The sequence below is a fragment of the Temnothorax americanus genome, unplaced genomic scaffold, assembly GCF_048541705.1.
Source record: "Temnothorax americanus isolate GAGA-0224 unplaced genomic scaffold, ASM4854170v1 Scaffold12, whole genome shotgun sequence".
Taxonomy (NCBI): domain Eukaryota; kingdom Metazoa; phylum Arthropoda; class Insecta; order Hymenoptera; family Formicidae; genus Temnothorax; species Temnothorax americanus.
This window is the reverse complement of record NW_027509253.1, coordinates 570,159-583,534: the sequence shown is the minus strand read 5'-3', so window position 1 is coordinate 583,534 and position 13,376 is coordinate 570,159. Positions and strand designations below refer to the sequence as shown.

The 13,376-nt window shown below is 32.7% G+C and overlaps 1 protein-coding gene across 1 annotated transcript; it reads left to right on the top strand.

The window, feature by feature from the left end:
• Positions 1–5,764: 5,764 nt before the first annotated feature.
• Positions 5,765–10,276, top strand: LOC143893267 (phenoloxidase-activating factor 1-like). The gene is made up of 5 exons (XM_077398468.1): positions 5,765–6,284; positions 6,716–6,888; positions 8,413–8,713; positions 8,895–9,175; positions 9,525–10,276. Exons 1-5 carry the CDS (start codon positions 6,230–6,232, stop codon positions 9,876–9,878), a joined length of 1,164 nt encoding a protein of 387 aa, XP_077254594.1. The 5' UTR covers positions 5,765–6,229; the 3' UTR covers positions 9,879–10,276.
• The last annotated feature ends 3,100 nt before the right edge of the window (positions 10,277–13,376 follow it).

The following is a 13,376-nucleotide window of genomic DNA, read 5'->3' as shown; positions in this document are numbered from 1 at the left end:
CAGTTAAGAATACAAAATTAAAACAAAAATTCAATTTGCTAATTATTTTGATAGGAGAAGTCAAGGCTATGAGGGTCAGACGCAGATCACAGTGCGTAATATCAGAAATAAGTGATTTATTTGTCGTTTTGATACATTACATCGATCCGTACGTTTCGGCTCAGCTATGAGCCATCTTCAGCAGTAGTTACAGAAGTTAAGTTACACACGTTCTCCGTACCGTATGGTGAGTTTACTGATTCAAAGTATCAGAAACATAGACCACGTGATCCATATCTGTAAATTTGTTTAATTAATGTTGAGATATTAAAAAGATCCCTTAGGAAACTCACCATTCGGTCTGAAAAACGTGGAATACAGAGCCATGCGTACATAATGAATATCTACTCTCTGCGAGAAGACTTGACGATCTTGTCGACACGACACACAATAATATGAAAGGTCTTGCAAGAAGAGGCATGTCGTAGGTCAACACAACGGCGAGGATTATAACAAAGCACGATTTGACACCGTCACAATATTGCACGTACCAATAGTAAAACCCCGATTTGCCAACGACCAAAGTTCATGAGCATGGATTACAATTTGCTCAAAACCGTGACATATGCATGATGCAAAAAATCCGTGTCATTTTGAGACGGTGTCAAATCGTGCTTTTATTATAATCCTCGCCGGTGTGTTGACCTACGACATGCCTCTTCTTGCAAGACCTTTCATATCATTGCTGTGCATGTGTCGTGTCGATAAAGATCGTCAAGTCTTCTCGCAGAGAGTATTCATTATGTATACATGGCTCTGTATTCCACGTTTTTCAGACCGAATGGTGAGTTTCCTAAGGGATCTTTTTAATATCTCAACATTAATTGAACAAGTTTACAGATATGGATCAATTGGTCTATGTTTCTGATACTTTGAATCAGTAAACTCACCATACGGTACGGAGAACGTGTAACTTAATTTCTGTAACTACCGCTGAAGATGGCTCAAAACTGAGCCGAAACGTACGGATCGATGTAATGTATCAAAACGACGAATAAATCACTTATTTCTGATATTACGCACTGTGATCTGCGTCTGACCCTCATAGCCTTCTCCTGTTTTAATCTCGAGGGTCCTCATATTATTTTATTTATTATTTTGACTTTTCTTTTTGATAAAATTTTATTATGTTCTTTGAAGGAGTATAAATTCTTCTTACGAGTACATAATAAAAGCTCTTTTTTTCTCTATTTTTTCTTGCCCTCACCAACTACAACTTAAATCTGTTTACTTTTTAATTTTCACTTTGTTTGAAGATACACAATTGATCCCTAGATCTGCCATTATATATAAGAAGGTCAAACCAAATATAAATATATAAAGATAAGATCATATTGTACGAAATTTCGAATTTTATTATATACATGATAACATAAATTACATGTGTTATCAAATCTTTTCATATCTAATTATTTTTACATCTGACCATATTAGGTATATATCCATTTTTTTCTCAGATAACATGATCATTTAAATATGCAGCTTTTTTTATACTATATTATTTATTTATTTATTATATTTAAACTATAACTTATACTATATACATATCGAAGATTGTTTCAAATGTTTAGAATATTAATTTAATTATTCTATTTTGCTACTGCTTAAAATATATATTTATTTATATATGAATGCCTAGAGGTATATATGTTCTGGGACTGTTTACGTTTTCTAAAATGTACAGTCCTGGAATGTACCTCAACATTTGTATAACAGATTTGAAAACTGTCCTAGAAACTGCCGTAGGATTTGAATTTTTTTCCGAGACAGTCCTGGAAAATGCCAAATGTTCTAATGGAATATAACGATATACCATATAAAAGTCCCGGAACATACCTCCGGGCCTACATATAATTATATATATTTATATATGTGTGTGTGTGTGTGTTTTTATATAAAAAAAATTTATCGAGTACTTAAGCCCCTTGCACAATCCCAGGTAACAGGCAATAGCAACAGGAAATAACCAAAAAATCGTTACGTACAACCTAAAAAATTCGAATACTATAATTGGTTGGCAACAGGCAATGACTTTTTAAACGTTTATTAGTAAGCCTAAACAAACATCTCTACCAAGTTTTAAAACGTTTGAAATTATTTCTGTCAAATTTTTCATTTTGACTCGGCTATTAGTTCTTATATAAATTGATAATCTTTGATACTTATAATAATATAAACGTCGCAAAACTATACTTATTAATAAACACAGTTTATTTTATTTATAAAAATGTATAGAGGCTGTCTTGAAGAAATAAATCAAATGATAAAAAGGCAATTAGAGCACGTTTTAATTGCTGCACACAATAAGTTTAGGATTCTTAACTAATATACGTGAGAGACTACGCATATCAGCTAAGAACTGTAAACTCATTTTATTGTATAAACTTTGATTTACGTATGTAATTTGCGCTAAATTTTATGTTGTTACATTGAGAATGATCCAAAAACAGAGTCAAAATATATATACTTAATTTGTATAATTTATTAATATAATACTACTATATATTGTGCATTATTTACTGTGCCAGGTTCTAATTTTTTGTGCCATTTTTTGATTTTTATGAATTTTACCAATGAGTACTGTCAGTCTCTTGACTTAGTATAGATAAGTATGTGATGCCTGGCTAGTTTTAATACATACGACCGCTTGTATAGGATATTCTATGGGAAGTTGTTGAAACTAATTAGCTCTTAGTTTATGATGCATACAAGTATCGAAAAAAATAAAATTGCATTTAATAAAAGACATTTGAATATAGGTATAATACAACATTTGTACTTAATTTTATTTGATTTTATAAATCTTAGCAAAATTAGACATTTTAATGATATATGTTTTTGAAGTGTGCATTGTTATTATTTAAACAAAAATTAATTCTTTAAGTGATTAATGATAAAATAAATAATTATTTACATATAATATATTATTATATATAATAATATATTATATAGAATTTTTTTAAACACCGGTAGTTTTGCGACGCAACAAAAACGCATATACGCGCGTCGCGCATTTTTCGCTAATATCTCGAAAATGGACTCTCAAATCGAGGCAAAACTATGGGTGTTTAAAAAAATTCTATCTCTGCTCCATTTGGTTGTACAGACTTGAATAAAAAACGAAATTGTGCGGAATTTTGTAAGCTACAATTTTTATACCCGCATAAATTTCCGTAAAGTTAATATTTTCCGAGTTATTTGCGAAAAACTGGTTTTTTGAACTTTTTGGACCCTCTTCTGCCCGCAACGTAGCGTCTACACATGGGGACTTTTAATATGTTAAATAGTACTCTAAAACAAGCCTGTTTACAAAGTTTCAGCCCAGCCCGTATTATTTCCTCCAAATTTTGTCATTTTACTGGGCTAAAAGCAGCAGAACTATTTTGCAGAACTACAATTATTTTTTATGTTCTTATTTTTTCCCTTTATTTACCTATTTTTATTTTTAGTTATCATTAATTTTTACTATTTGAGCAAAAATCAAATCTTTTACGAAAACTGTAAAAAACTTTATGTAAATAATTATTTATTTTACCATTAATTACGTTTAAGAATTAATTTTTGTTCAAATAATAACAATATTAATCATGTGCCAATTAATCATTAACTTATTGATTGTACTAATCGCCTTACAGTAATAAATACTTTTTCAATATTACGAAGAACTTCCTAAACGAATTTTCGCATTTTGTTGCGGTCATAAATTATGACGATACGTTTAAAGATTCTGCTAAGTTGAATAACAAATATGTAAAGAGATACGCAATGAGAGCGACGTCCTTGGTAACGCAAACGGTAGTAGGTTTGGAGGAAAATGCTGATATTTTGTCATAACTTTCCTCCTCTGTCAACGATGACTAAAGCGTTGTCTACAATACACGGAGTAAGCGTGGAGTAAAAAATAAGAGTAGGCAAGAGTAAGCATCATAGCCTGTTGCGTCCTGATTGGCCGAGCGTAAGTGTAAGAATAAGAGTAGGAATAAAAAATAAAATTAATTTATTTTGCTTACGCCTTTACGCCAACTCTCTTAAACCGAAAATAGCCCTTTTACGCCTACTCTTACTCCTTACTCCACGGTTACTCCATGTATTGTAGACGACGCTTAAAAGGTTATATCCACTTTAGGAGGCCAAAAAAAGCGATTTTTTAAGAATTTATCCTGGAAAGGCATTTTAATTTATAAACACAAAATTTTACACACTTATTGCAGTCACTTTTAAGTATAATTTTAAATTTTTTTGTTTAAAAATAATGATGTTTACGGGCGCTATAGCCGACGTCCGGGAGCATCTCTTGCAGTGACCACTCTATCTCTGGACTGAATCATCTTAAATCAAAAAATCAAAAAGATTTCGTTAATATAATATATTATCTAGTATTTAATCGAAGGAATAAGCAAAATATTAATTTTAACAAAAATGGCGGTTCTTTAAACAAAAAGTTTCGATTTTTGCTCTAAATTTTGGCCTTAAATTGTTTATAAAATGGAAAATATTTATCGACGAGTAAAATCCTTCAATCAATTACTAAAAAATATATTTATAAAGCTTGTGTAAAAATTTCAGCCCAATCGGCTCAGCCGTTTCCGAGAAATCGTGGTCACCGACTTTGAAAACACAGTTTTGAGATAAACGCGTTTAAAGTTTCAAGAGTACTTTATACGTAGTAAAAAATTTTTACAAATGTGCGTGTAACCTCGAGAATATTTGTCGGATCGACTTGAAATTTTCAGAGTATATACTTGAATATATGTACATTACAAAAATGCAATTAAAAAAATTCGAATTTTTGAAAATTCTAAGTGGATATAACCCCTTAATAGTTGCACATTTTAACAAGACAACACTCCTGCCTGAGCTCAATCGTGCAGTAATGTTATCTCGGGAAACTCCCAGTGATTACAAAAGTAACTTCTTGGAGTTATCACTTTCCGAACGAGAATAAACTTTAATTATTCCAATATCCAACCGGTTTTTTCTCTGCCTCTTTCCCTTTTATTTTACTCTCTCATTCCTCATATCTTTTCTCTACGTTTATCTTTCAGGAAAAATTCCTGCTACTCCACTTTGCCTTTATTTTAATTTTATTTATAAACGACATTAATTTCCTTTCTAAAAAAGTTAATTTTGTCGTTTTTTTATTTTTATTTTAATGAACAAATATGTTTCTTTCAAAAAATTACGCCGTTAATTAAGATCAATTTAGCAACAGTAAATATATGTTTATCTAACTTCCATAATTTTAGAACTTAATTGTGAAATAACATGAAATGATTCTTGAAATTGTTTATAGAGAAACATATGCATGTGCAGTTTCGCCAGTGTTTAAAGTTAATATTGCATAATTCTTCAAATTCAAATGATAAAGTAAGAGAAAGATTTATCTATAACTTTTAAAATGTAATTAATATATATAAAAGGTTATATATATATATATATATATATATATATATAAACACTGAAAGTTTTAAATAAATTAAAAATCAAATTTTTAAAGAAAACAGATAATAGAAATAATATAATGTACAACGTACAAAATAAAAATTAGTTCTCTAGATAAAAATCTTAAAAATCTTCCAACTGCAGGTCGATTCTAAATTTATCGGAGGCGTGAATTCAAAAAAAAAATCTACTCTATACAGACATATAGCATTATTTCTGTGAACCGGATGTACGTAAACAGCATCAATATCAACATTCCTGGAACTATTAATTTGCATCATAACGAATTATTCTCAACGATAAAAATTCGCGCATTTCCGCAAGACACGAATCGCCAAATTCAGCTTTAATCGGCAACGAATCACGGCAACCGATGGATCATTATCGACGATCGTCCTCACCAAACTGACAGATTTAATAGGCCCAGCAAGTGGTGAAGGAGCTTAGTCGGTTGGCGACTCACAAGCAGCCGATTATAGTACTAGTTTTGGTCTGACCCGTGATAAACCTCGGACGGAGAGACCGACGCGAATCGCGAGTAGGATTTATCGCATTCCTCAACGGAGTGCGAGCTCTCTGACCGAAGCGAGTTAATCGGTAAGAACCATCGGAGCGAAATAGGAAAATTCCCGGCTAAAACTGATCCGTGAGGGAGAGAAGAGAGAAGAAAGAAAGGAGAATAGTCAGAAATAAGTAATTTCGAGCTTGATTGGCGAAGAGTTGTGTGCTGATACCACAAATAAATAACATGATGTTCATCAAGACGCTCGTCCTTTTTCTCGCTCTATCAACAATCGATGCACGTGAGTGGTTCATTAGATGTCAATTCTATAACGTCAGTTCTTCGTTGCATGAGCATTTCCATTTAAAAAAGACGTTAGTTCTAACAGCGAATCCTTGCTTCTTTTTTTAATCAAATTTTTTTAAAATTTATGTTCTTATTTTAAATTGTAAGAATTACATTTATTGACACAATTAATTAACATATTAAAAATTTAATGCATCCAAGACTTTTATCATACATTTGTATTTACATCGAGATGCTTTTCCAGATGAATGTTCCATTTGAGATAATTTAAATTATTTCTACATATGTATACGTTTGAAAATTGGTCATGCGATCCATTCTAAACCGGATTCATTTTAAACTTCGATAAAGTGTGAATTTTGTCCTTAGAAAATTGTTACTTAAAAATATTGATTAAGTAAATTAAACAATGATTTACTGTTACAGAGAATATATCTAGGTGCTCGAATGGAAGTGCTGATTGCATTAACATTCGCAATTGTCCAGAGATTATAGCAATTCTGAGAAGTCCAAGACCATTTTCGGCAGAAGCGTTGCGAACTCTTAGAAACTCACAATGTGGCTTTGAGGGCATTTACCCGAAGGTTTGCTGCAACCAGGTAATTGAACTTGATCTAGACGCATTAATTTATTGATAAAAACATTAACTTAAATTAGAACTAATTTATTGAAAGCAAATAAAATAATAAAGTAAAGTTAATTAACGTGTAATCCACCGCAATTTCTAATTCAAGAGAAATAATTTAATTCAATTTTACTTAAGGGGATGCTGGAGTGACGGTCGAACTTTCTCGATGCCAATAATGTCAACATTTCTAATTTTGTTTATCCTGCATCTGTCTTTGTCTAACGAAATGACATCTTTCCTTGTTCGATTGCTGCGCCATCTCTCGCTACGCGCAATACTACTCATCATATCAACACCTGCATGTGCTTTTGCACATATAAAAGTTGGGCACATATAACTTTTTTTCTAGACTTTTATCTTAGTTCTAATTTCACGATATTGTTCTTAAATGTTTTCCCTAAGGGTGCTGTAATCTCATTATATATATATAAACTGCAGTATTTTTGTATTAAGCAAATATTTAGTGACAGCTCTATATGCCAAAATTTTTATTTTTTTTGTTTTTGATATAAACTCAACTGCAGCACCCTCCGTTTTTGTGCGTACTTTAATTCTGTAAAAAAGTTTTTTTAATTCCGTAAAGCCAATTCAAAGTTTTGTGTGTTCAAAAAAATGTCGGTAATTACTAATTACTGCCACTACAGCACCGCCTTAAAGCTAATTTAATTAAAAAGTAAACAGAATAAACTAAAAAGAGATTCTAATTAAGAATTATAATGCTTAAAAAAACACACTTTTCTTTCGCAACTAAATTATTGCAGCAAATTTGTATTAATGATTTTATTCCTCTATTTGTTTTCGATTTATTGCTAATTTCGTAAATAAATTTTTGAAATGTCGAAAGATTATTTATTGTCAGATTGATTCGTTCTCATCAAGGACAAGGAGATTAATGCGTTTCGGATGACTTTTTATCATTTCCACGTGATATGTCACATTATACATATGTACATATCGCATTCTGTCGTCATTCGTGTGCGTCATAAAGGATGCGTCGTCGCTGCGAATCGTTTAATCGTCTTCTGAAATAATACTAAAATAGATATCTGTGACCTCGAGTTTCCGTTTTATCCCGATCTCGTTGTATTAGCAGGACATCGAGTTAAAGCTTTATTATTCGTTGAAATTTGAAATTTGTAAAACTTTTTATTATACCGCGCGTAACGATAAAATCAGAGATTTTCTTGCAATCAAAGCTGTCTTATTTTAATCTTAAGGATATATATTTTCTGAACAAAGTAATGAAAATATTTCTACGTACAATTCTCCCATTTTTAAAGGATTTCTTATATTACTTTGTAAATGCGCGTTTGTAATAATTGGACAATTATGCGTAGGGTGCATGTTACTTTTACATTTGTAAAACATAATAAAATTTCCTTATAAATTGTTTGTATAATTGTAAGATAGTTGAATTATCGCTTTTTCGCAAAAATTAAATTCAAGTGTTGCTTTTCTATCTTTTCTCATATTAAATATTACTTTTTGGCAATAGGCAACAACAACGACGACGTCAACAACGACGACAACGACGACGACAGCCCCAGACACTGATCCAAGTCCACCAGATGTAACAAATCACCCGAAACTACGTCTGTTGAATCATGTAGCGTGCGGGCCTATCAACCAGCAGAAGGTGATCGGCGGCAAAAAAACTGGAATCTTCCAGTATCCATGGATGGCGTTAATCGAATACGACACCGGAAGACCGAATCCGGAATTTCTTTGCGGCGGCACGATCATCTCCTCGCGTTATATCCTCACCGCTGCTCATTGCGTCACGACACTTCCAGCGGGTAAGGAAAACTTATATAGCCGTAAACATAACAAAAATTGGTTTAAATATAAAAAAGGAATCAAGGATATAAAAAAAATAAAGTTTGAAAGATATTTGAAATATTTGTTTTTAAGGGAGGTTTATTTAATTGTTTCTTGTAATTGGTATAAATTCGTGTAATCCGAATCGTTATTCTCCAGGTCGCAGATTAATAGGCGTCAGAATAGGAGATCACGACATAAGCAAGGAACGTGATTGCGAGAGAGATAACAATGGGCAAGAGGTCATTTGTGCCGAGCAGTCGGAGCAGTATCAGAATTTCGGCGTGGATAGCGTCCACTTCCATCCGGATTACACGAAAACAAACATGCACAATGACATCGCGCTTATCAGATTGAACGATTCCGTAGACTTCACGCCTCGGAATGCCAAGCCCATTTGTCTGCCCTTTGGTACTGCGGCGATACTAAATAATAAAAAGGTGAGAGAATAATTACTATACATTCTTTCCATTCAATTTTCTTCCAGTCAGGAAGTAATAACGGAAGAAGTAGCCGAGCAGATTCAAATCTACTGCTACTAATTTGACAATAACTAGACAAAGCAATATTTAAATAACATTTCTCATATATATGTTCTCTCTCTTTCTCTCTCTTAAATTAGAATATTTTGCAACCATGTTTCTTCGATTCTATAATCCATCAAAGTTTTCCAAGAAACATTCTCTAGTTGTTCCTAAAAAATTTAGTTTTGATATTCAATGATTTATCTCTCGATTTTATATAAAAATTGATTTACTTCTATTTCAAAATTTCTTTTCTGATTGACAGGCTGTAGTGACCGGCTGGGGCGTGACGGAATTGGGTCTGCGCAGTCAGGACCTCCTGCAGGCGAAATTGCCGCTGATGAACAATGACCAGTGTAAAGAAATATACAAACGGACCACGCAGATTTGGTACAAGCAGTTGTGTGCCGGCGGCCAGATGAACGTCGACTCCTGCTTCGGCGACAGCGGTGGACCTCTTCAAGCGGGTGGTATATACAACGGCAGGTCAGTGCGCATCATCCAACACGGCGTGGTCAGCTTCGGACTGGACAGACAGTGCGGCACCGAGGGTTTCCCTGGAGTCTACACCAAAATCGCTTACTACATGGACTGGATCCTTAACACGATGACAGATTAAAGTGCGACTGAAACGTTGCGAAGAACGCAAGTCTTTCACAATACTTCTAATCTACGTGTTTAAGATATAGTGACGCAAACGCGGTAATCGATCGCGAGATGAGAATGAGAACATAAATTTCGCGAGGCATTCGAGAGACAGATAAAATTGAAATTCGAAATATCGGCGGGACAAGGAAAATTGCAGCGGCAGAAAATAAATATATTTGCAATTCTTGTGGAAATAAGGGTGATTTAGGCGTCTTGAAAAGTGGATCCATAAGTGAATACCGTTGGTGCGTGTTTTTAATTTATAAAAATAATTATTGTTGACTTTAAAGTTATCCTTTTATTAGAATAAAGTATCTTACTGCCGGTACAACTTTATTCCATTAGACGAAGATCTTTCGGAATTGTAACGTAAGTTAAATTTGATTATGCTACTTCATCGCATGTGTAATAAGCATATAACACATAACATCTTTGATGAAAAGAAAAAAAATGAGAGAGAGAGAGAGAGAGAGAGAGAGAGAGAGAGAGAGAGAGAGAGAAACGGACGTTCTCTGCTTGCTAATGGATTTGTGCTAAATCGATGCGTAATTATAATTTATAACATATCATGTTAACATATCATGTTGTTTTTACTCTTTATAATATATCGATAATACAATTTTTTAATAAAAAAAAAGATGTTGTTTGTTCCCTAAGTTCTACAAGATGCGTATTTGTGTCGGTCGCGATAACACTCGACTTCCCGGAATATATCGCAATCGCTTTAATTTCGTATAATTCTTTGATTAACTCAGAACTCAGAACCGTTTTTTTTCGACAAGTGTCAATATATCAGAAACTTAGTTAAACTTATACTCTTATAAATACTTATATATATGAAAGTATAAAATGCAGTTTGACATATATAAATATATACTGATCATAAAAGTTGAATAGATAACAAACTTCTTCCTCTCAGATATTTTCAAACTGCGTCTTGGTTAGCTAATCAAAGCTTAGCTAATTGTCGTAATATCTAATCATAATTAGTCAAACGTACGAACCTGACATTCAGAATAATTTCGCAATAATTAGAATTATCGGTTCAATTTATTCTTCGACAGTGACGTTATTACTGCGAGATCGTTCGTCGCTTATACTGATCATTTTCTCGTTACGATCCTCAATCAGTTACGCCGTCTCGTTCCGCCGATCGACACCTTCAGCGGCCCGCGATCAACTTTCCTCTTCAACGTCGAGGCCTTCGACTTGGCCGTGGATTTATCGGAGAAATCACCCGACGATTTCGACGATGATTGGCTTGAAATCAGAGTACCAAAAGAACTGGTGAATGATCCGGAATTCGGTCTAGAGTTGCTGGCAAAGCTCAGATACGAATCCAAGTTACTTGACATGGACCTTTTCGATTGCTGCTTTTTCTTCTTTTTTTTCTTCTTCTTTCGGGCATGAGCGCTCTTCGGAGAAGCCTTCTGTTGCGCTTTCACGAGCGATTGAAAGCTCTGCAAAGTTCATGTATAAAGCGTAGTTTACACGATGCTTTCTTAGATTAGAACATATTCTAAAGAATTTAAAATATCTTAATTTTATCCATTTTATATGTTAATGCGTAAAATGCACAAATAAAATATTAAAATGCATTTACTTCCCAGACAGCATGTATATCCAAAATTGGGACGTATGACGTCTTAAAGACATCTTTGAGACATTTTTTAGACGTCTTATGAAATGACGACAAAAATACATCTTAATAACGTCTTATGTCTCGATTTTAGACACGGTGCTATCTGAATTGTCAAAGAGAAGACAATCATTAATAAATATATTTAATTAATTCTTTTTTGGAAAAATTATCTAATATTCTGTAGTTATCTTGTAATGTTGACGCACGCAAATAACAAGAAACTCACAGTACCTGAGAATGCCTCGAATCTCAAAGAGGGTCGGTATTTGCGTCACGCGGTCCAGCATCATTTCCATCTGCAATCGATGACGTTCGGTCTGTTCCCGTGCCTCGTAGCGACGAAGGGACGTCCGCATATTCCTTTTATTTTATTTTAAAAGTTATAACAAAAAGTTGTTATAGATTTAAAAAATAATTTATTGCAAGACATATTTGGAAATTTAACCCCAGAACGGTACACTTCTAAAAGTATCGTAGATGGTATATACATATGAGTTAGGCTAACCCGCTGTTTTCTTTTTACTATAACTTTTGATCAGCTGCACATTTTAGAGCAAGTTTTTTTTTAATATTACTAAATTAATAGTTTAGAAATTTAGAAATTTGAATATCCATGTTAAAAAGCAAAAAAACTTTTACACAGAAACTATTTACAAAATTACAGAAAAAAATTTTTTAATTGTTAGTAAAATTGTGGTTTTTGTTTATATAATCATATTCCTTTTTCTAAAACAAGTTGTGATCTAATTCTATTGGGATTGTAACGGTTTATAGTTGTATTTTAAGGGGATTAATGCATATTTTCAATTTATACTTCCAAAAAGTATAATTATTTTTAATGGTGAATGAAGGTAATTTTAGGCTCCTAGTAACTTTTTATGGTAATAAATAAAATAAATTATTTGCGTAATTTGACATTAAATATTAAATGTTTTAAGTAAAAAATTGATAAATAATAAATTTTTAGTTACATTAGCATTTTAATGACAAATAAGAAAAATTGAAATTTACGTTATATTGTACATTATTAGGTAACATGAATGTTATAAGATTAATAAAAAAAATGTTTATTTGATTTTTTAATTCTATTTTATTCCTAAATTCTATTTAATTGATTTTACAAAAATTAGTATATATCACGAGTTTACTAACGTTAATGGTACACTGGATTAGTGTAACCCGGGGACTAAAACTTTCGATGCTTCTTATACTCGGCAGTTTTCAATGCTGGACATGCTGGTTCGATTATATTATGGGTGCATCTAAGTAGGGAGTTCTCCAAAGTATCCCCCCCCCCGTCTGATCCGGACCCCCTTCCCATAAAATATAGAAGTGGCGCGACTTTCAAAATCAAAATTGCTATGGGTTACGCTTAGTGATGCCGCGAGACGAGATAAGACGAAACGAGACGAGACGAGACGAGATTTAAACAAGGCAAAATTTTGTCAAACTTTTCGAGACATACTATACTACAAGAGCTGCAATATATTCACCAGCCAGTACTAAAATATATAGTTTACATCACGTACACATGCAGACAATAGCGTCAGTATTTATAGCAATGTGAATGGAAGGAAAATAAATTTAGATTGTATAATCTTTATGCTATAATTACAAATATATGATATTATAATGCATTTTAGCATATACTACAAAAGCAAGGATTATTTATTAATCTCTATATTTTTGGTCTTCTTTCAGAAAGAAAAAATGACATTCAATTATCAACCTTTATCATATTATAAGAGCTGTAATCGACATCCTTATATTGGCAGACTATCCGCAGGAGAAGATGATAGAGTTGACTTTATCTATCAATTTGTGAAG

Bases quoted from the DNA above. Each gene is read 5' to 3' on its own strand.
- LOC143893267 (XM_077398468.1), top strand. From the start codon at position 6,230: ATGATGTTCATCAAGACGCTCGTCCTTTTTCTCGCTCTATCAACAATC. The intron at 8,714-8,894 runs GTAAGGAAAACT...GTTATTCTCCAG, and splicing joins CGTCACGACACTTCCAGCGG to GTCGCAGATTAATAGGCGTC. The intron at 9,176-9,524 runs GTGAGAGAATAA...TCTGATTGACAG, and splicing joins CGATACTAAATAATAAAAAG to GCTGTAGTGACCGGCTGGGG.